The sequence below is a fragment of the Hyperoodon ampullatus genome (genome assembly GCF_949752795.1).
Source record: "Hyperoodon ampullatus genome assembly, chromosome: 4".
Lineage (NCBI taxonomy): Eukaryota > Metazoa > Chordata > Mammalia > Artiodactyla > Ziphiidae > Hyperoodon > Hyperoodon ampullatus.
Window position 1 is genome coordinate 74,176,671 of NC_136917.1, and position 22,986 is coordinate 74,199,656.

The 22,986-nt window shown below is 39.2% G+C and overlaps 1 protein-coding gene across 1 annotated transcript in view; it reads right to left on the bottom strand.

The window, feature by feature from the left end:
- Nucleotides 1-18,027, bottom strand: part of SNX2 (sorting nexin 2) — a gene marked incomplete at its 5' end in the record, with an annotated part of 56,536 nt that extends 38,509 nt beyond the window's left edge. The window contains one exon of the mRNA XM_079703174.1: nucleotides 17,920-18,027. Coding sequence (XP_079559300.1) covers nucleotides 17,920-18,027 — 108 coding nt within the window. The remainder of the gene's footprint in view (nucleotides 1-17,919) is intronic.
- Nucleotides 18,028-22,986: the final 4,959 nt, after the last annotated feature.

Below are 22,986 nucleotides of genomic sequence, written 5' to 3' on the forward strand. Positions count from 1 at the left end.
GCTATAACAGTCTCTTTTTTTACCTACACATTTTACTATTTCACAATTTCTAAATCTAAAATCACCTAATTTGATTTCTTTTTGCATTTCTTAACCTTGCTTGATAATAACTTTGAAGAAACACCAAAATTTGTAAAAACTAAACGCAATTTTAAAAATAGTCAGTCTCAACTCACTGCTATAATTTAATGCCTGTGTAATGAACCTGTGACCAAATCTCAAGAGAAAATACAATCAACAGATCCCAACCCCAAAACAGCTCAGATGTTGGAAATATTAATCAAACAAATTTTTAAAAGCTTTTCTAACTATGCTCCAAGAGATAAAGGTAAATACATATGAAGTGAATGAAAAGAAAGATGTTCACAGCAAAGAAACAGAAACTACCAAAAAAAAAAAGGAAAAAAAAAAGGAAAATTTCAGAACTGAAAAAAATTATCTAAAGTAAAAAGTTCGCAGAATGGGTTCGATAAAAGAATGAAGATGACAGAAAAAAGTGTCAGTGAACTTGAAAATAAATCCACATAAAGTGTCCAATCTGAATAATAGTGAAACAAAAGTTGAATAAAATGAACAAGGGGGACTTCCCTGGTGGTCCAGTGGTAAAGAATCCACCTTCCAATGCTGGGGACACGGGTTTGATCCCTGGTTGGGGAACTAAGACCCCACATGCTGCAGGGCAACTAAGCCCATGTGCTCTAGAGCCCGCGTGCCACAACTAGAGAGCCCTTGTGCCACAACTACTGAGTCTGTGTGCCACAACAAAAGATCCCACATGCCGCAACTAAGACCCGACGCAGCCAAATAAATAAAAGAGTAAATATTTTTAAAAAAATGAACAAGGCCTCAGGAGTCTGTAAGATAATATCAAAAAGTCTAACACTCATGTCACTGAAGTTCCTGGACAGATGAAAAATTTTTGCACAAATATTTACGGAAGAAATGGTTGAAAATTCCTGAAGTTGAAGGACATAAATTTATAGGAGCAAACCTCAAAGAGGATAAAACCAGAGAAAACTATGTGTACACACATCATCACAGAGCTAAAAATAAAAGTATTAGAGAAACAAATGAAAGTAGTGAGAGAAAAAACCCATTATTACAGGGGGACACCAATTAAAATGACCGTAGATTTCTCATCGGAAATCACAAAGACTAAGAAAACAGTCTAAGAATACTTTCAAAGTGATGGAAGAAAGCACTGTCTAACCACAAATCTATAAACAGCAAAAATACCCTTCAGGAATAAAGGTAAAACAGTTTTCAGATGAAGCACAAATAAGATAATTCATCATCAATAAACCAGGTCTAAAAAAAACAGTAAAGGAAATTCTTTACGCTTAAGAAAAATGATACAAGAGGAAACAATGAATGAAGGAAAAGCAACAGAAATGCTAAATATCTGAATAACAAAAAGAAACTATGTTTTCCCTCTTCAATTCTCTAAAATAGATACGTCTATTCAAAGTAAAAATTGTAATACAGTCCATAGTTATAATACATGTAGACTATTAACCACCTATAACGTGTTCTTATCGTAACTGAATGTTTATACTACTCTAATATCTTGGGTATTCATTGTTCTCTGACATCAAAGTCAGAGAATGAAAAACTGGCATGCTTATGTAACAAAAAGGACTCTTTTATATCACAGTTCAGTGTCTGAGAGTGGAGAACAAGATGGGAATGGTGTGGACGGGTGAGCAACTCCAGTAATGGCTGTGGTCGCAGCAGGCACCCCACTGTGGGGAGACTATGAGGCATGCACTTTCTATTGGTGCCCATCCATCAGCAGCATGGAGTGCCCTGCTCCACTGCTCACAGAGCAGTCATGGAGCAGTCACTCACTAAAGGCTCTCAGGACTCACTTATCTCTGCCCCTGCCTCTCCATGTCTCTTTCAGTTTCCTAGTGAGTTCAGGAAGAGGTGTTCTCCACTGGGTGGAAAGGAGTAAGGAGAGAGTGGTCCATCAAACAAGGAAGTGATGGTGAAAGGGTACAGTGACAGCTTCTGGGTGATCAGAATTATAGTTGTCTGAGACAGGCAATGAGGAGACATCAGTGTTTTTAATAAATATATATTCTTTTCTTCCCCTATATCATCATTTAGTAGTTTGCTAGAGATTATTTTTATTAAAAGTTTCAAGGTTGCTAATATCTCTTCAAAAAAAAAACAAACCAAAACAAAAAAACAAAAACAAACCAAAACAAAAAAACAAAAACAAACCAAAACAACTAGTGCTTTGGATTGCAACAAAGACTAAAGAAGGTCACCTAAGCCTCTTTCTCCCACTGATTAACACTAAAAGCTCTGGACAGAATACAGAGACAATGATCTAAAAATAAAAAATAGGCAGGTTGGGGAGGGAGCCAAAAATGTGAAAACTGATCCTTATGGGGATGAATTTTATGATTTTGTTTCTTTTTCTTCTCTCTCCCACTTTTTCCTGAGTATGGCCCCAACTGCAGAACTACACTAGGATTATGTGAAGAGACTCAAAACAACACCACCACCACACAAAACAAAAAACCTTTGTCTATCTAGCTATAACACCAGGGCCCCTACAACCTGGAGAACGTAGGTGGAAAATTCTTTTTTCTCCCCCTTGCTTCCCAAACCTTTCCTCTCCTGTCCCTGCCCTAAGGCCACACCTACTTGCTTAGCTGCATGACAAAGCATCTAAAACCCCAAAAGAAAATCTACTTTCTAGCCAGCTGAACCAGGAAAAGGGGGCCCAGTAGCCTGAAGAGCAGGAGACAGAAATCTTCATTAGTATTTTCTCTTTTTTTTTTTTTTTGCGGTACGCGGGCCTCTCACTGTTGTGGCCTCTCCCGTTGCAGAACACAGGTTCCGGATGCGCAGGCTCAGTGGCCATGGCTCACTGGCCCAGCCGCTCCGCGGCATGTGGGATCTTCCCGGACCGGGGCACGAACCCGTGTCCCCCTCATCGGCAGGCGGACTCTCAACCACTGCGCCACCAGAGAAGCCCATCTCTCCCTTCTTTCATTGCTTTGCTACAAGGGTAGCCCAAGCTGAGCTCCAGTCCACTATGTGACAGTGCAGACACCTAAAACTCTGAGAGAAGCCTATGTTTCTGTGAAACAGCCTTGGAAGAAAGAGATCAGCATCTTTCTCCCCCCAAAAGACCAGGTCTGTTTACTGTCCAGTATAAGTATCCTCTGGAGCAAAGATCAAGCAGACATTGCCTATTATAAATGATTTGGGTTCCCTAAGCTCAGGTTCCTCAGCTGTGACACAAACCAAAGGCTGGTGCAACACCTGCCTGGGCCCCTCCATTTATCATCCTGGCAAGAGAGGGACAAGGGAAATGGTCAAAAACATATTCATGCTATTGGGTTGGCCAAATGTTCGTTCGTTTTTTTCCACAAGATGGCTGTCATAGCACTTAGCTGTCTTTAACTTCATTCAAAACGATTTTGCTAGATGGTATGTGACAGCTGTCATATCAGCATGCATTTGAAAAAAGACATCAAAATTGGTGAATTTTTGTGTAGCCATTTTAATACTGAAGATGAAAAAAAGTAATGTTTTCGGCATATTTTGCTTTATTATTTCAAGAAAAGTAAAAACGCAACTAAAACACAAAAAAAGATTGGTACAGTGTATGGAGAAGGTTCTGTGACTGATCAAACGTGTCAAAAGTGGTTTGCGAAGTTTCATGCTGGAGATTTCTCACTGGACGATGCTCCACAGTGGGGTAGACCAGTTGAAGTTGATAGCGATCAAATCGAGACATTAATTGAGAATAATCAACGTTATACCACATGGGAGACAGCCGACATACTCAAAACATCCAAATCAAGCGGTGAAAATCATTTGCACCAGCTTGGTTATGCTCATAACTTTGATGTTTGGGTTCCACATAAGTTAAGCAGAAAAAACCTTCTTGACCATATTTCTGCATGCAATTCTCTACTTAAACGTAATGAAAACATTCCATTTTTAAAACAAATTGTGACAGGCGATGAAAACTGGATACTGTACAATAATGGGGAACGGAACAGATTGTGGGGCAAGTGAAATGACAACCACAGCAAAGGCTGGTCGTCATTCAAAGTAGGTGATGTTGTGTATATGATGGAATTGGAAGGGAGTCCTCTATTATGAGCTCCCTCCGGAAAACCAAATGATTAATTCCAACAAGTTCTGCTTCCATTTAGACCAACAGAAAGCAGCACTCGATGAAGAGCGTCCAGAATTAGTCAACAGAAAGCACATAATCTTCCATCAGGATAACGTAAGACTGCATGTTCCTTTGATGACCAGGCAAAAACTGTTACAGCTCAGCTGGGAAGTTCTGATTCATCCGTTGTACTCACCAGACATTGCACCTTTGGATTTCCATTTATTTTGGTCTTCACAAAATTCTCTTAATGGAAAAATTTTAATTCCCTGGAAGACTGTAAAAAGCACCTAGAACAGTTCTTTGCTCAAAAAGAAAGTTTTGGGAAGATGGAATTATGAAGTTGCCTGAAAAATGGCAGAAGGTAGTGGAACAAAAGGGTGAATATGTTGCTCAATAAAGTTCTTGGTGAAAATGAAAAGCGTGTCTTTTATTTTTACTTAAAAACCGAAGGCACTTTCTGGCTAACCCAATACTTGCTATGCTTTGAGTAAGAAAGTCCTTTATCATGTCAACTTCCAGCAACCATAAAACAAGTTAATCTGTTACCTTACCAGGAGGGTAAAGTTTACCCTTTACAGTTCTTGAAAGAAAAAATTAGTGACCTTGAAGATAAATCATTAGGAAATCTCCAATCTGAGTAATAGAGAGGAAAAAAGAAATGAAAATGAACAGAACCCCAAGGATCTGTGAAACAGTATAAAAAGGTCTGACATTCATGTTACTGAAGTCCTAGAAAAAGAGCAACGCAAAACAATATTTCAAGAAATGATGGCTAAAAACTCTCCAAATTTGGTTCAAGACATTAATTTACAGATCCAAAAAAATGAAAACTCCAAACAGGACAACTTCAGAGAAAACTAGATGCAGCCTCATTATTAAAAATGGCTGCAATCTGGGACTTCCCTGGTGGTCCTGTGGTTAAGAATCCACCTTTCAATGCAGGGGACACGGGTTCAATCCCTGGTCAGGGAACTAAGATCCCACATGCTGTGGGGCAACTAAACCCAGGCACTCTAGACCCTGCACGCCACAACTAGAGAGCCCTTGTGCCCATGGGCCACAACTAGAGAGCCCATGTGCTGCAACTACTGAGCCCAGGCTCTGGAGCCCATGCACCACAACTAGAGAGCCAGCGTGCCACAACAACTGAGCCTGTGCTCTGGAGCCCGTGTACCACAACTACAGAGCCCACGTGCTGCAATTACTGAGCCCACACGTTCTGGATATCACACATTGCAACTAGAAAGAAGCCCGCATGCCACAATGAAGAGCCCACATGACGTAACTAAGACCCTATGCAGCCAAATAAATACATAAATAAAAATGTTTAAGAAGAAATAAAAGAAGAACCAAAGAAATGGTAAAATGTGTATAACTATGAAAGCAAAAATTATAACAATGGTAAAGTTTTCAATGAATGGAAATATAATACACATGAGAAATATAACATGAAAGAAGGAAGATAAATGGACCTATATGGTTGTAAGGCTCTGAATTTTGTTTGTCAAAGTACAATATTAACTCTAATTGGACTGTAAATTTTTAGGTATATATTTCCCTCTGTTTTCAGAGGGAAAAACAGAAGAGAAAAACAGTAATCAAATAAAATGCTAGATCTAATGCAATCACACCAATAATCACATTAAATGTAAATATTCTAAACACACCAATTAAAAGACAGAAGTGACCGTATTGTGTACAAAAATAACAATGCACAACAATATGCTACCTACAAAACCCTACTTTAAAGACATAGGTAAGTTAAAAGTAAAAGAATGGAAAAAACATGTCATGCTACCAAAAAAGAGCTGGAGTGTTACATTAACATCAGATAAAATAAACTTAAGAATAAGGAGTATTATCAGCAATAAAGAGGGGTATCATGTGATAAAAGGATCAATTTACCAAGAAATTATAAAAATACTAAATTACAGTAATTGATACAATAAATAGATAATAAGGGAAGATAGAGAAGACCTGGAAAATACTATCAATCAACTTGACTTAACATTTAGAGAACACTTCAACAATAACATTAGACTACATACATGTTTTTCAAGTGTACACAGACTGTTCACCATAACAGATCACATTCTGGGCCATCAGACAAACCTTAACAAATGTAAAAGAACTGGAATCATAAAACATTCTCTGACACTAATAAAATAAACCTGTATCAGTAACAGAAAACTATCTGGAAAATCCTCAAATTTTGGAAATTAGCACACTTCTAAATAACCTATAAGTCAAACAGGAAGTCACAAGGGAAACTAGAAAATAGTTTAAATTGAATAAAAACAAAAACACAGTATCAAAATTTATGGGATGCAGCTAAAGCGGTGCTTACAGCAAAATACATAGCTAAATACTAGCACTCAAAAAAAAAAAAAGTCTTAAACCAATGATCAAAGCTTGACAAAACAGAAGAGCAAACTAAACAGACAGCAAGCAGAAGGAAATTAATGAAATTAAAAAACAAAACAAAAAATAAAAAAGAAACCAAGAAACCAAAACCTGATTCTTTGGAAAGATTCCAATAAAATGACAAACGTTTAGCAAGATTTAAATGAATAAATAAGCAAACAAAGAGATGACATAAATTACCAATATAAGCAATGAAAAAGGAGGGGCATTACCCAGACTACACAGATACAGTAATAGCATAATGGAGTATTATGAAAAACCTATGCCCATGAATTTCACTGCTTACACTGAACGGACAAATTCCTTGAAAGTCACATACTACCAAAGTTCAACAAGAAGAAATACTTCTGTATCTATGAGACACACTAAATTTGAAGTTAAAAATCGTCCAGCAAACAAAACAACATGTTCAGATGATTTTACTAGCAAGTTCTGTCAACACTTAAGGCAGGCATATGACTAATTCCACACAACCTCTTCAAGAATACAGAAAAGGAGGAAACACTCTCCAACTCATGAGGTAAGCATTTCTGATACCAAAATCAGACATTACGAGTAAAAGAAAACGACACACAAATATCTGTCACAAACAGACACAATAGCAGAAAAACACTAGCAAATTGGATGTAGCAATATATAAAAAGGATAAATACATTATGACTGTGTGGGGTTTATGCCAGGAATTCAAGGTTTAGTCAACATTTGAAAGTCAATCAATATAATCCAGTTTATCAATAAACTAAAGAGAATTATATGAACATCTTATTAGATGCAGAAAAATCATTTACCAACATCAACATCATTCAGAGATACAAAAGTTAGAAAACTGGAAATAGCAGGAAACTTCTTTAACCCAATAAAGGTCATCTACCAAAAAAAATCATATTTTAGGGAGAAAAAATGAATATTTTCCTCCTATTAGCACGGAAGGGGAAAAGATACCCACTCTCACCATTTCTGTTCAGTATTACAATGTTGGTTCTAGCTAGTGCATTAAGACAAGAAAAAGAAAGACACACCGATTGGAAAGAAATAAAACTCTAATCAGAGACAGGATTGTTTACATAGAAAATCCCAAAGGTTCTACAAAAAAACCTACTAGAACTAGAATGTTTAGCAACAGTTGCAGAAAACAGGGTAAATATGCCACCAATGAGCAAATGTAAAAGATATAAAGGCACCAAAAAACCATAAAATAGGTATAAACTAATAAAATATGTACTAGATCTGTATGCTGAGAACTATGAACACTGATGAAAAAGATCAAGACAGACCTAAAAGAAAAAAAAAAGAGAGAAATAGTATACTTATGGCTTAAAGGCTCAATATGGTTAATATGTTAATTCTCCCCCAAACTAATCAATGGATTCATTACAATCTCAATTAAAATCTCAGCAGGAATTTTTGATAGAAATCAATAAATAGATTCTAAAATTATATGGATAGGCAAAAGAACTAGAATAGCCAAAACTATTTTGAAAAGAACAAAGTCACTGGATTCACACTACCTGATTTCAAGACTCAGTTAATCAAGGTAATCAAGACAGCACAGAACTGGCAAAAAGACAGTCAAAAGATCAATGAAACAGAGTCCAGAAATAGACCCACACATATATGCTCTACTGATTTTTGACAAAGATGCAAAGACAACCCAATGAAGAAACTTTTAAAGTCTAGCTTCTCTAACTTAATATAAAACATCTGAAATTCACTGATGTTTGTTGCATGTACTGAAAAATACTATCAACTAACAATATTTATAGAACATTCCACCCAATATCAGACTAAATACATTCTTTTGAAGTGCACACATAATATTTACCACAGAAGACAATATTCTGAGCCATAAAACAAACTGTAAAATGATTATCTTTCAGTAAATGGTGGTTGAAGAACAAGATATTTATATTCAAAAACATGAACCTCAGGCTTCCCTGGTGGCACAGTGGTTGAGAGTCCGCCTGCCGATGCGGGGGACACGGGTTCATGCCCCGGTCTGGGAAGAACCCACATGCTGCGGAGCGGCTAGGCCCGTGAGCCATGGCCGCTGAGCCTGCATGTCCAGAGCCTGTGCTCTGCAACGGGAGAGGCCACAACAGTGAGAGGCCCGCATACCGCAAAAAAAAAAAAAAAAAAAAAAGAACCTCAACTCATAAGAAAATTAACTCAAAATCAATCTGAAGTCCAAATATAACAGCTAAAACTATAAAACTTATAGAAAAAACATAAGCAAAACCTTTGTGACCTTGTGTTAATGTTAGCCAAGGATTTCATATGTAACATATGAAGTACTATCAATTAAAAAAGGATAAATCAAGCCACAGATTGGGAAAAAATATGTTCAAAACACACATCTGGCAAAGGATGTGTATTCAGAATACATGAAGAATTCTCAAAACTCAATAAGGAAACCCATTTTAAAATGGCTAAAAGATACAAAAGAACACTTCACCAAAGAAGACAATTTTCAGACAGTGAACACGTATGTGAAAAGATACGCACCATCATTAACCATTAAGGAATGTACATTAAAACCACAATTAGATAACACTACATACCTTTTAGAATGGCTAAAAATCACTGGTATGCTGGTATATGTTTAGCAATCAGGTCTTTGGGAGAGAAGACCCTGAATTTTAGCTTTTGCTTATTTCTGTGGCATAAACATACCCTCTGTGTCTGATTTCTCCCGATAGAATGTGGAGCTAAGAAGATATGTTACTTTCCACCATACGGATACAACAGACATATAAAGAAACTAGTAAAACATAGTAAAGGAATTAGGAAGTGACAAGTTTTATATATTTATTACCTTTGTTTTTTTAATATAATTTGTTTATATAATTTAATTTTTAACAATGGCTGTTTACTAAACAGCTTACAAAAGTCCTGAAAATTTAAACATCAGTTCTTTCAAGCCAGTATAAGCCAGCCCCAAGCGTGCCACTGCCTGAAATAAAACTGACACTAACAAGTGCTGACAAGGATGTGGAACTGAATTCTCCATCATTGAAGAAAACAGTCTGGTTGTTATCTTTTTCTTCTTTCTCTTTCTTTCTTAGAATCTTTTACAATTTTTTTATATTGCAGAGATAAAATGAATGAAAACCTGACCAGAGACTAAAACAGGCAAATCCAGAGGCACTGAAGTTTCCTTTGGACTAGACTTCAGGATTCAAACACTCAATAATACATACAAAGTGTGACTCTCTGAATAGGAATAAAGTTTCAATATATATTTTTTTAAAGAAATTTATTTATTTATTTTATTTTTGGCTGCAATGGGTCTTTGTTGTTGCAGGCAGGCTTTCTCTAGTTGTGGTGAGCGGGGTCTACCCTTCGTTGCAGTGTGCAGGCTTCCCATTGCGGTGGCTTCTCTTGTTGCAGAGCACAGGCTCTAGGCGTGCGGCTTCAGCAGTTGTGGCATGCCAGCTCAGCAGTTGTGTCTTGCAGGCTCTTGAGTGCAGGCTCAGTAGCTGTGGTGTGTGGGCTTAGTTGCTCCGTGGCACGTGGGATCTCCCCGGACCAGGGCTCGAACCTGTGTCCCCCTGCATTGGTAGGTGGATTCTTAACCACTGTTAAGAATTCTTAACCACCAAGGAAGTCCCTAAAACTTCAACATTAAAATAACTTTTATGATGGGAGGAAATACCATAACATACTTTTGTCTTGAAACATCATGCTTTCATTTTAATGAAACCATATATTATCAGTTCTCAGACTTGGAGAACACTGTCCTAATGGACGTGGTCTTGAGTTATATTACTAGTTATTATTATAACTTGAGTTATATTATTACTAGAGCCATTAACTTGCAAGACTAAAAGTAATTAACTTCATCTCCCTATGCTTTATCTCCCTTGAACCTTTCTGGCAAAAAGTTTGGCAGTCTCTTAGAAAGTTAAACATGTATTTACCACACAACCAGCAATCCTACTTCTAAGTGTTTTCCCAAAGGAGATGAAAACTGTTCATACAAAAATCTGTACATATTTACGTCATCTCTAGTCATTAATACCCCAAACTTTAAACAACATAAACATTCTTCAACAACAAACAACTGTGATACACAATACAATGGAATACTAAATTCAGCAACAAAAAGGAATGAATTACTAATACATGCAACAATATCAATAAATATTAGATACTTTAGGTTAAGTTAAAGAAGCTACATTCAGGAAGTTTCATACTGTTTTATTTATAAAAAATATAATTCCATTTATATGAGTCCATTTATATGAAATTCTGGAAAAGACAAAACTATAGGCAAAAAACAGATCAGTGGGTGCCAGAGGCTGGGAGTGGGAGGCGTTAACTACATGAGAGAATTTTTAGGAGGTGATGGAAGTGTCCTATATCTTGACTGAGGTGGTAGTGAACTTTACCAACTGAGGTAAATTTTATCACAACTAAAAACTATCATCACAGGAAAAAAACACCAGAGTTCAATTTTATAGGAAAGTGGGCATTTGAAAAGTAACATTAAGGACAAATCTGGGGAGTTCCCTGGCAGTCCAGTGGTTAGGACTCCAAGCTTTCACGCTGAGGGCCTGGGTTCAATCCCTGGTCAGGGAACTAAGATCCCACAAGCCGTGCAGCAGGGCCAAAAAAAAAAAAAAATTATTCTTTTTAAGAAAAAACTGAAAAGAATTAAGCACCTCTGCCTCAAGCAACTACATAGAATAACATTTTTTACAGGCACTAAAAATAGTTCATTCCAAAACCCTTATATTTAATGGCTTCCAGGGAAAGTAGTCAATTAGAGTTATACCTCGTCATAAATCTCTTTCTGGTATTTTCCATGCTGTTGCCTTTAAATACCTGGTCACGAAATGTCTTTCCTCTTAAACATAGGTAATTCATAATGAAATTTTCAAAAAAATTAAAACATTTAAAGTTGGATGCCAACCCAAAGAAGACAGAATTAGGAAAACAAGATATATGCTGTTACTACCTGTTGTGTAAGAACAATAGATACTAACTTCCGTTCTTTATCAAAAGACTCTTTAGTCTTACTCTACTTGCTCTCTTGATAATGTCACACACTTTTCAGGGTTTCAAAGATCATCTCTATGCAATTAAGTCACTCCAGTTTTCTATACTATTTCTGTACCATGTGCATATTTCAATTACACATATATCACCTGGTATTGCAGGGGCTTGTTCACACAGGTGTGTTTATTATGTTGACTCCTGTTGGTTCATATACTCCATAAGGGCAAGGACTAGATTTCTACTAAACTAGTTTGGTTTAGAGTCACCATTCAATAAATTGTATTGAATCTGTATCTCTAGCCATCCAGTATTTCTAGCTGTCTGATAGTATCCGCATTGGTGTAACTTATTCCCAAATGAAATAAACTTATAATTCCTTCCCCTAGACATTGTAAGTCTTAAGATGTCTATCTTTTAATCTGCTATTGCATCAACTTCTTTCTGTCCTTCATTATTTGCACTTTTCTTCTTGAGGTTTTTAATCTCAGATTTAAAATAACCTCTGGCTCATCAACCTACCAATGATACCTCGCACTCAAATTTATCCCTCAGACCACTAGCACATTAAGCTTCCTGGGTGATCATGTTACTGCCCTGAAAATCTTCCAGAGCTCTCATGTGCCTACAAAACAAATTTCAAAGCTGTTCACATCTGACCACATTAACCTGTAACATCCTATATTCAGCCACTCAGAATTATTTATGTTTCCCTAAAATATGGACTGAACCTTAAGTGACATGTGCCATTCTCCCACATTGAAATTTCGTTCCACCCTTCGAAGTCTCTCTTAAATATTACCATCTCAATGGCTTTTCCTAGCCAACAGAAACACTTACTGTTCATCTACTATGTGTCAGGAATGCTGATAGGAGTTAGAATCGCTCCCATTTCACTGGTACTTTCAGTGTTTTCAGATCATATAGTCACAGTCTGTCTGTATCAGAGTTTTCTGTACATCTTTCTTCTCCACTGGAGATTTTCTGTCCTCAAAGATCTGCATTATCTTGCTAATATCTGCACTCCCGTTATCATCTAAAAAGTATGGTAGAGAGTAAATACTCAAGTATTTACTGAAGTCAACTAAGTACAGTATCTTCTGAGCAATTATGGCATAGGGTTACATGGTGGGAAAGGAATTCTAAAACCTGTGAAACTCCCATCTGGAAATTTCATTTGAAATGCACTATAAACTATCATGTGACAGTGTTGGGGAAACTGTGGTTCTCAACTTAACTTCAGCTGACCTTAAGATTTGAGGTTAGTACAAGAACCAGGTGTAAACATCTGCAGTCAACCAATTTTCAGAAAGGATGCCAAGACCATTCAATGGAGAAACAGTCTTTTCATCAAATGGTGCTGTGACAACTGGATTGCCACATGCAAAACAATGAAGTTGGACTTTACCTCATACCATATACAAAAGTTAACTCAAGATGAATCAAACCCCTAAATGTAAGAGCCAAAACTATAAAACTCTTAGAAGAAAATAGATATTCATGGGATTCATGGAAAAGACTCTGACAAGTACAGGTTTCTGGTAACTGACTATACTGCTGAACTGAATGAATAAGCATTTTCAGAACTCTAATGGAAAACTGATGAATTCATAAAGTGCTAACAAAAGATCAAGATAAAAAAAATTAATTACATGGGACTGAGTGAACTGCTGAGGATGATTATAATTTTTGTGACTTTCTTTTTGAATAAAAAAATGTGATGTAAATTTATGTAAAAAGAACTTAATGTAAAACAATGCCGCTCTTCTCACATATTTTCTCTTGTTTTGGAAAATATATTTTCTGTTAAAAACATGATTTATGCTGACACGTAACAGGTTGATTATTGTTATTATAAATTAATTAATTAAAAAAAACAGATATAAATCTTCATGACCTTGGATTGGGTAGGGGATTCTTGTATATGATGTTGAAATCATGACCAACAAAATAAAAAACAGATAAACTGGACTTCATCAAATTTTTAAAAAATTTGTGCTTCAGATAACACTGTCAAGAACATGAAAAGACAATCCACAGAACGGGGGAAAATTTTTTGCAAATCATGTATCTGGTAAAGAACTTGTATCTACGATATACAAAAAATTCTTATAAATAAAAAGACAGGGCTTCCCTGGTGGCGCAGTGGTTAAGAATCCGCCTGCCTATGCAGGGGACACCGGTTCGAGCCCTGGTCCGGGAAGATCCCACATGCCACAGAGCAACTAAGCCCGTGCGCCACAACTACTGAGCCTGTGCTCTAGAGCCCGTGAGCCACAACTACTGAGCCCTCACTCCACAACTACTGAAGCCTGCGCACCTAGAGCCCGTGCTCCGCAACAAGAGAAGCCGCTGCAATGAGAAGCCCGTGCCCCGCAACGAAGAGTAGCCCCCGCTCGCTGCAACTAGAGAAAGCCTGCACACAGCAACGAAGACCCAATGCAGCCAAAACTAAAATAAATAGGGCTTCCCTGGTGGCGCAGTGGTTGAGTCCGCCTGCCGATGCAAGGGACGCGGGTTCGTGACCCGGTCTGGGAAGATCCCACATGCCGCGGAGCGGCTGGGCCTGTGAGCCATGGCCGCTGAGCCTGCGCGTCCGGAGCCTGTGCTCCACAACGGGAGAGACCACAACAGTGAGACGCCCTCGTATGGCAAAAAAAAAAAACAGAAAAACCTAAAATAAATAAATTTATAAAAATAAAAAGATAACCCAACTGAAAAATGAGCAAAGGCTCTGAACAGACATTTCTCCAAAGATGTACAAACGGCCAATAAGCACATACAAAGATGTCTTCAAGAAAATATAATCAAAACCACACTTAGATACCATTTCACGTGCATTATGATGGATAGAATAAAAAAGTCGAATAATAACAAGTGTTGGTGAGGATGTGGAAAAACTGGTTCCCTCATACATGTCTGGTGGGAATGTAGAATGGTGTGACCATTTTGGGAAACCACTCCAGCAATTCTTCAAATGATTAAATGTAGAGTCACCATATAACCCAGCAACTCTACTTGTACACAAATGTTTATTGCAGCATTATTTATAATAGTCAAAATGTGGAAACAATGCATATGTCCAATGAATGACAAAATGGATAAACAAAATGTGGTATAGCCATACAATGGATTATTATTCAGGCATAAAAAAGAATTAAGTATAGACTTTGAAAACATTATGCCAAGTGAAAGAAGTCAGTCACAAAAGACCACATGTTACATGATTTCATTCATATAAAGTCTAGAATAGGGATGTCTATAGACAGAAAGTGAATTAGAAGTTGTCTAAGGTTGGGGACAGAGGAGTTTAGGGAATGGGGACGGGGGTGAGAGGGTACGAGGTTTCTTTCTGAGGTGATGAAAATGTTGTAGTATCTGTGAATATACTAAAACCCATAAAATTGTACATATTATATGTGTGAGTTATATGGTATGTGAATTATAACTCAATAAAGCTGTTTAAAAAAAGAACAGGTGAAACTAACACAACACTGTAAATCAACTATAATCCAATAAAGAAAAAAAACGAACAGGCATATAATATAAATTTCCTGACCTTTTTAAGGTGTTGTCTTACTACTTCATGCTGCCTTAGGGCAAGCACCTTTTAAGCTTAGGACTGTATCATTAAAAAAAAAAAAAAAAAAGGCAGTAAAAGTGGTATTCCTAAACAATGTAAAGCCTCTCAGGTACAAAAAAAGAACAAGCTTTTGCCAGATTTTTTCCCTTCTCATTCACTTCCCTGCCCCCATGCCAGCCCTTTTCCACTCTGTTTCATAGTCACAACAGAAACATACACTAGGGGTTTTAAATATGCTTTAGCTACTGAACATAGCTTTATGTGACTGTTCTTAATTTTGAAAGGAAAGGAGTTTAATATTGGGATAAAAACATACTCATAGCATACATATACACTAAGTTGTATAGTCATTACAAGCTTAACAATTATGACATGGAAGCTGTGTATAATTTAATTTTCACTTATATGGATTTCAACTGATTTTTTTCCTCCAAATGCCCTCAAATGAAAAAGTTTCTACATGCATAATATTTTTAAAACTCTGACTTACTTTTTTTTTAAATAGAAAGACATTAATTTTTATGCCTTTCTTACAATTTACGGCTTAGGTAATAACTATTCAAAGCAGATGACCTGTATCAGAATCACCTGGGGCTTTGCAACTCATTGTTGTCCTTGAGACTAGAAGCAATGTCATGAAGAGAGTTTGTTAAAAATGCAGAATTTGGCTTATCCCAGACCTACAGAATCAGAATTTGCTTTAACAAGATCTCTAGGTAACTTACATATAATGTTTGAAAAATAACGATCTAGAACACTTATAAAACATGCAGATTCTAGTGAGGCAAAGGCATATGCATTTTAAACAAGAATCCTATGGTTTCCCCTACACACTGAAGTTTGAGAAGCACTATTCAAAAGAAAAGGGGCATACTGAAAAAACATTCCTTTAGAGCAGCTTTGGTATACTAATAAATGCTGCTATATATCCTTCCCCAAATAGTTTGAAAAGCGAAAAAAAAATTTCTGAATTTTTAAGTCTCACAGTTATACTACCTTAAAATTAATACCCTGAATGAGTCTCATGAAATAAGGGGTTTAGATGAACAATCAAAACCAACTTTTTAAAAAGTTTTCAAAACGCAGTAACCAAAATAAATTTATTCATACTCAAAATTTTGTAGACTTCTACTGAAAAAAAGTCAAATACCTTATTTAAAAGTCCCATCCAAATGGGAAATATAAATTATAGTTCCCTTTACTCAACTTTAAAAGACTTCAATTAAACAGAATGCTTAGTGTTCACAATATTCTAGTTTACACTATGTTAATTAAGTTTCTTCTGATCCTTGCTGGTGGAAAACCTTTGTAGCCCTCACAGGGAATACAGGTCTTACGATCATGCATAGACAGTAACTTTCAATACGTGTTAAGGTAGCTGTAGAGTATACATAAAGGACTACAAGGATATTGGCCCCAAAAGGTAATTTGCTGTGCAAGATAATTTTTACTAATTCTTAGGGGATGCTGGTTTTGACAATTAATTCAGCAAACATTTGCTAAATACAATCAATGGTCAAGATTTTCTGAGGAAACAAAGATGATCAAGGCACTATCCCTAGGCCCAAGAAGCATATAATCCTGAGGACAGGTGGGGTTTGGGCAGGAACCTGCATATACAATTAGCAAAATGTGGTCAGTACCGAAAACGGGTGCCGGAAGTTCCCAGTTTCAGCTAAGCGAATGCCAAATAATGGATATTTTACAGTAATTTCCAAATGATTTGCTGCAGAGTTCAACAAGCTAGGAAAGCTTACTAAAAAGCAGTTTATAAAGAAGTACAGCCCAAGATAAACAATTCTCTGGGAAATGTGCTTATATTTTAATACACATACACACACTTAAAGTTGGGCTATGAGGTGTGTGCGCGCTCATCAAAGGCAAAGCAATTCAAATATGATCTGGATACAGGAGGCCCAGTACAGTTAAGTTCACAGAGGGCGTTTCCTTTGACAAAAACAGGAAGACTTAGCTTCAGAGATCGCTGATCATGCGAGAAAAGAGGAAAAAGGAGTGAGGATCTTTTTTTTATTTCTCCCCTGGTAACTTAAAACAAAAAACAAAAAACCTCCCCCACCGCCCAGCAGTTTCCTGAACTATTCCCTCCCTTCAACTTTATATTTTATCAACACTATGATCCTTAAAAAGCTTAAGAACTAAAGAAGACAAGCAAGACCGGTCAAATGCATTTACCTATTTAACAGTCCAAAACAGGTACCTCCCTCAAGGGGAACTAGCAGTCCAAGAAGGGCCAGGACCGGGAAAAGTGCATCCACACGCTCCCTCCAGCGCCCCGGCCACTGAGCACTCTCTTCACTGCTCTCCCCTTTCGGAGGCACACCCTCCCTTGGGAAGGGAAAAGCAAGCACCTCTTAAAAGGGGCTGCGGAGGTCGCCCGGCAGCGCGGTGAGGTTTGCGGGGACCCAGAGCAAAACCTTCTCTGCTCTGGAAGAAGAGTTGCAAGTGACACTGACGAGGGCCAGCTGAACGGGGAAAGGGCACTGCGATGCTCTGTCCGGTCCCGGCCCCTCAGGGGTTCAGGTCGGCCCCCCGGCCCGCAGTTTGCTCTCTTAAGCAGGCCTAGCCGCCCAGGCCAACTCCAGCCCAATGACAGGTCCCCGAGGTGGGGCCCGCGTCACAGGTGTCGCCCCAACCAGGTCCTTGCAAATCCGGGGGGGTGGGGAGGGACAAGTCGGGGCACGGCAAAGGCACCGAAAGGTGAGACGCGCGGCAGCGACGGAGCGCAGCACCCACGGCGACGCGGTCTCACCTCTAAGGTGGAGACAGTGCTGGTGAACAGGTCCTCTCCGTCCTCCAGCTCCTCAAAGTCGGTGGGTTTCCCGACCCCCAGCGGAGGAGGTTCCCTCTCGGCCGCCATCTTCGCTCGCCCAGACTACTGCGCGAGCGGGACCTCACGGACCTGTCACGTGAGCACGCACGGCTAGGCTGGCGCGCGGGCCGCTGGGCTCCCCCTCCTCCCCGGCCCGCCGCGCGCGGCCCCGCCCCCGGCCTCGAGACTGCGCCCGCCCGGCGCGCGCCGCGCTCAGCCCCGCCCATTTGCCTCTCCTTCCACCTCCACGTCTGGGTCGCGGCCACCTTTTCACCGCCCACTTGCTGTACTGACTTTTGTGGAAGAATCTTGGACTTTTATTGCCACGTCCCTTTCTTAGCAGGACTAGGCCAAACGATTTCTGTTGTCGTTACCAGTTTTAAAATCTCCTTTAGGAAGTGGGAGAGCTTGGGGACCAGTCTTTGGGCTTGGATTATGCACAGACTGAGGGCAAGATTGAAGATTGGCGGAAGAGAGACGTGTCTCTTAGATCTCTAGGCTGTCCCATAGAACTTTCTGACATGATGGAAATGTTCTATATCAGTAGCGTCCAGTAGAGTAGCCGGTGGCCGAACACTTGAAATGAGACTAGTGTGACTGAGAACTGAGTTTTAAATTGTACTTAATTTTAATTAACTTAAATCTAAATAGTCCGCATGCGGATAGAGGCTACTTATTGGACAATGCAGCTCCAAATAACAAAAACCACCCTGAATAACTTGTTGTCTGAGATTTACTCCAATTTCATCACAAGACAGCACACAATATTTTTCCTCAATAAAGTAAGAGTCAGAAAGGTTGGAAAAATGACAATTAGGAAAATTAGTGGATGATTAGTGAGAGCATCATATGCAACTTCCTCTGCCAATTAATAGATCTTCATTGTCAGAGGGTTTCTTGAAGACTTTCAGCTTCAATTACCTCACCTCACTGCATAGGATTACTGTCACGGTCAAATGAGAAAAAAATGTGAAATTATTCTGAAAGCTAAAGATTGCTATGCCAATGCAAGGTTTGTTCATGGAAAAATAAAAGGGCATTGCAGGTAGCAACCTGAAGTTACAATTCTGCTAGAGAAGAAATCTTCACACAGCGCTTCCCTGGTGGCACAGTGGTTGAGAGTCCGCCTGCCGATGCAGGGGACGCGGGTTCGTGCCCCGGTCCGGGAAGATCCCACATGCCGCGGAGCGGCTGGGCCCGTGAGCCATGGCCGCTGAGCCTGCGCGTCCGGAGCCTGTGCTCCGCAACGGGAGAGGCCACAACAGTGAGAGGCCCGCGTACCGCAAAAAAAAAAAAAAATTTTCACAGGGATTCTTTACAAATTAAGTATATAGAAGCCCTCAGCCCTCACTGGCCTGGGAGTTAGAAGGCCTGGGTTCTACTGGCTATGTGCCAGACTTACTTAGCATCACTGTAATTATTATTTTTTTAAGGGTATTGGAGCAGAAGGTTTTTCTAGTCGCTAGGATTTCTTCCACCCCTAAATTTCTGAATTTCTATGATTATTGTCAAGAAGTATCAACCCAAACCAGAACTAATTTAAGTAAGTATACCAAGTCATTTCTTGGTATCAAGTGTTGCCTGGGTGAGTTGGATGCATGGGCCAGTTGTCACTGTCATGCTCCCATCACCATTGGCACTGCCGTCGGCCTGTCTGGAATCAGATGTTGAGGCACATTCCCTGGCCTGCATTCCACCACCTATGGACAGTCTGTGGCCTGTCACTGATCAGAAACTTTAATCTCTTTTGAAAGCTCACATTGTGGCTTGAGGTGATTCTTCTCTGTATCCTTTTAACCTGTGTCTCTGTTTATTGCTTACTACTTTCTGTCTTATGCTATGGTCATTTATATTCCCAGCATATTTTTTTATTGGACATTTGAATTAGTTGAAATATAGGTCCAGCTGCTTGTAACACAGACCACATTCAAAGTGGCTTTAGAAAAATGCAGTGTAATTATCCCTCATGTGGGAAGATGAAGGCTCCATGAGCTCATCCAGGGATTGCAGGCTCCTTCTGTGGTCCTCCTCTCCCTAGGGTGTAATCTCTTCCTCATGGTCCATGTTGGCTAACCACCACAAACCACATTCCAGCAGGCAGAAAAGGAGTAAAGGGAAATGCAATGACATCCCCTTTCCTTTAAGGGCGTAGTCCAGAAATTGCACGCACCACTTCTCTCCTCATCCCTTTGATCAGCTCCTTAGTTACGTGGCCATCCCTAGCTACAGGAGACTAGAAAATGCCATCATTATGCCACCCCCTAAAAACTAGGGGTTCCCTTACTCTGGAAGAAATGAAGACTATTGTAGGAAACCAGCAGTCTCTGTTATAAAGCATCTATTCACTCTTTTTATGGTAGCATATCTGAATTTCCTTCTGGGTAACCATTCTTTCCTACTCTAGCCTGGAAGTCTCCACCAGTTCAGGAATGGAGTGTATGACCTAGGCTTAAGCCAAACCTAGCATTGACTCCCTTGGCCCTAGTGATTTGTGGGAGGTCAGATTCAGCCTCGTTTCCCCAAACTCTTAGCAGCTTTGATTGTCTTTCTTTCCCTATTCAACCTAAATTCTACCAGGACTTCAAGAATTGTCTTGCTCTTTTTCTTCCTCAGTCCTTTGCTTTTCTGTTTTATCTTTTCTGAAGTCCCAAATTCAGTCATCAGCTTCTCTAATCTTATATCCATATTGCTAAGAGCATTTGAAAAGTAAACCCCAACCTCAACTGCAGAGCCTGTAAGTCCATGATTTCTAACAGCAACTCCCCACTGCCTAGATACCACCATTTGTTTTCCAAATCCTTCAACTATTCTTTCCAGTAAAGGTTCTCTTTTCTCCTCAAGTATCCCATCACCGTTTCTCCTCATTTTCATCAAATGACTTAGCCTGCTCATTCAATGACAAAATAAAATCTGCCAGTTGAATCCTTCAGCCTTCAAGTAGGATGGAAATTCTCTTCGCTCTGTGCTCCCATCACTTACTGTGCATGCTTCTATAACACCTATTATATTGTACTGTGATCATGGCCACTTTTCTATCACCCCTGATAGCCTGCAGGATCGTTGTGTTCCAGGGCTATTTCTTATTTGACTCTGGATCCTGGGTAGCCCTCAGCTAGTGATCTATAACTGTAAAACAACAAACTTAGCACAGCTTAAAAACACAAATATTTATTTTCTCATGATTTTGGTGGGTCAGAAATCCAGGTGCAACTTAGCTGAGTGCCTCTGACTCAGAGTCTCTCACAAGGCTATAGTAAAGGTATCTAGCAGAGCTGCAGTCAGTTCAAGCAAGACTCACCTGGGAGAGGATCTGCTTCCATGCTCACTCACGTGACTGGTGGCAGGTCTCAGATCCTCGCTGGCTGTTGCCTGGAGACTGAGTTCCTTGGCACATAAGCCTCTCCATAAGGCTTTTCAAACAACATGCCACTTGCTTCCCCTAGAGTAAGAACTCTAAGAAAGACAGAGTGAGCCAAGAAAGGACAGAGAGGGTGAAGAAGACAGAAGCCAGAGTCTTTCTGTAACCTAATCTCAGAAGTGGCATCTCATCACTTTTGCTGTATTCTGTTCATTAGAAGCTCACACTCAAGGAGAGGGATAAAATGGGGGTGCAGCTAACAGGAAGCAGGGATCTTGGGGGCCATTTTAGAGGTTGCCACAAACCACAATAGTATTTAGTGCTCAATAAAATAGTATGCAATTAACACCTTCAATGAATAGATGAATGAATATGAAACTCAAGAGAGAGGGCTAAGTGGAAGATACAGATTTGGTAGTTTAAGCCACTAGTATATGATAGGCCCCAGGTAGCCTGGGAAGCACAACCCTTAGGATCATTAAAGAAGCAGGTAAAGGAAGAGGTGCCATAAAGAAAACTAAAAAGCAACGAAGAGATAGGGAGCAATGTAGGAGAGAGGGCAAAAGGAAGCAAAAGAACAAAGAAGAGAGTGTTCAGCAGTATCCATTGCCTTGAGTATGTTAATAAAATGGTAACTGAAAAGGTGAATGATTAATGAGTACAAAAAAGGAATACAACAAGTTGTGATGGTTAATTTTATGTGTTGCCTTGGCTGGACCATGGTGCCCAGATATTTGGTCAAGTATTATACTGGATGTTTCTGTGAAAGTGTTTTTGGGATGAGATGAACATGTAGATCAGTGGCCTTTTAGTAACACAGATTACCCACCATAATGTGGGTGGGCCTCATCCAATCAGGTGAAGGCCTTAATAGAACAAAGACTGACCTCCCCACAAGCAAGAAGGAATTTTAGCAGACTACTGCCTTTGAACTTGAACTGAAACCCTTTGCTCTTGAACTGAAACCCTTTGCTGAGTCTCCAGCCTGCTGGCCTACCTCATCAGATTTTGGACTCACTAAGCCTCTACAGTTGCATGAGCCAATTCCCTAAAATAAATCTCCCTCTATATATGTAACACATCCTGTTGGTTCTGTTTCTATGGCAGATCCAGACAAATACACACGTATAAACTATTCTTTTAAAATATATAAATGGAAGCAACACAGAATAGGTCAGTAACTTGCTGAAGACACAGGTTTATTTTTTTTGCATGTTTTAATTAGATTTAAACATGTTTATATATTAGGGAAAGAGGTGAAAAGAGAACAGTAGGTTGAGAATATAATATAGAGAAATAATCAGAATGGAGGAGGTCTGAAAGCATACAGGCAGGAATGGGATAAACAGCAAGCAGAGGAATGTGCCTTAAAAAAGAGAAGGTATACTTCTTCCTTTGTGAATAGAGAAAGGGCCATTTAGAGCCTGTTCTAGCTATTGTGCATAACAAACCATTCCAAAACTTAGTCATTGAAAATGACAACCATTTCTTATTTCTCATGAGTCTGCAGGTCGGCAGGGTAGTTCTCCTGGACCGGATTTGGCAAATCTTCTTGTAGGGTTTGTTCATGTATCCGTGGTCAGCTGAGGGATTGACTGGGAGCTGGCTGGACAAGGCTGGTTTGGGGTGGGACAGTTTAGCTCTGCTCC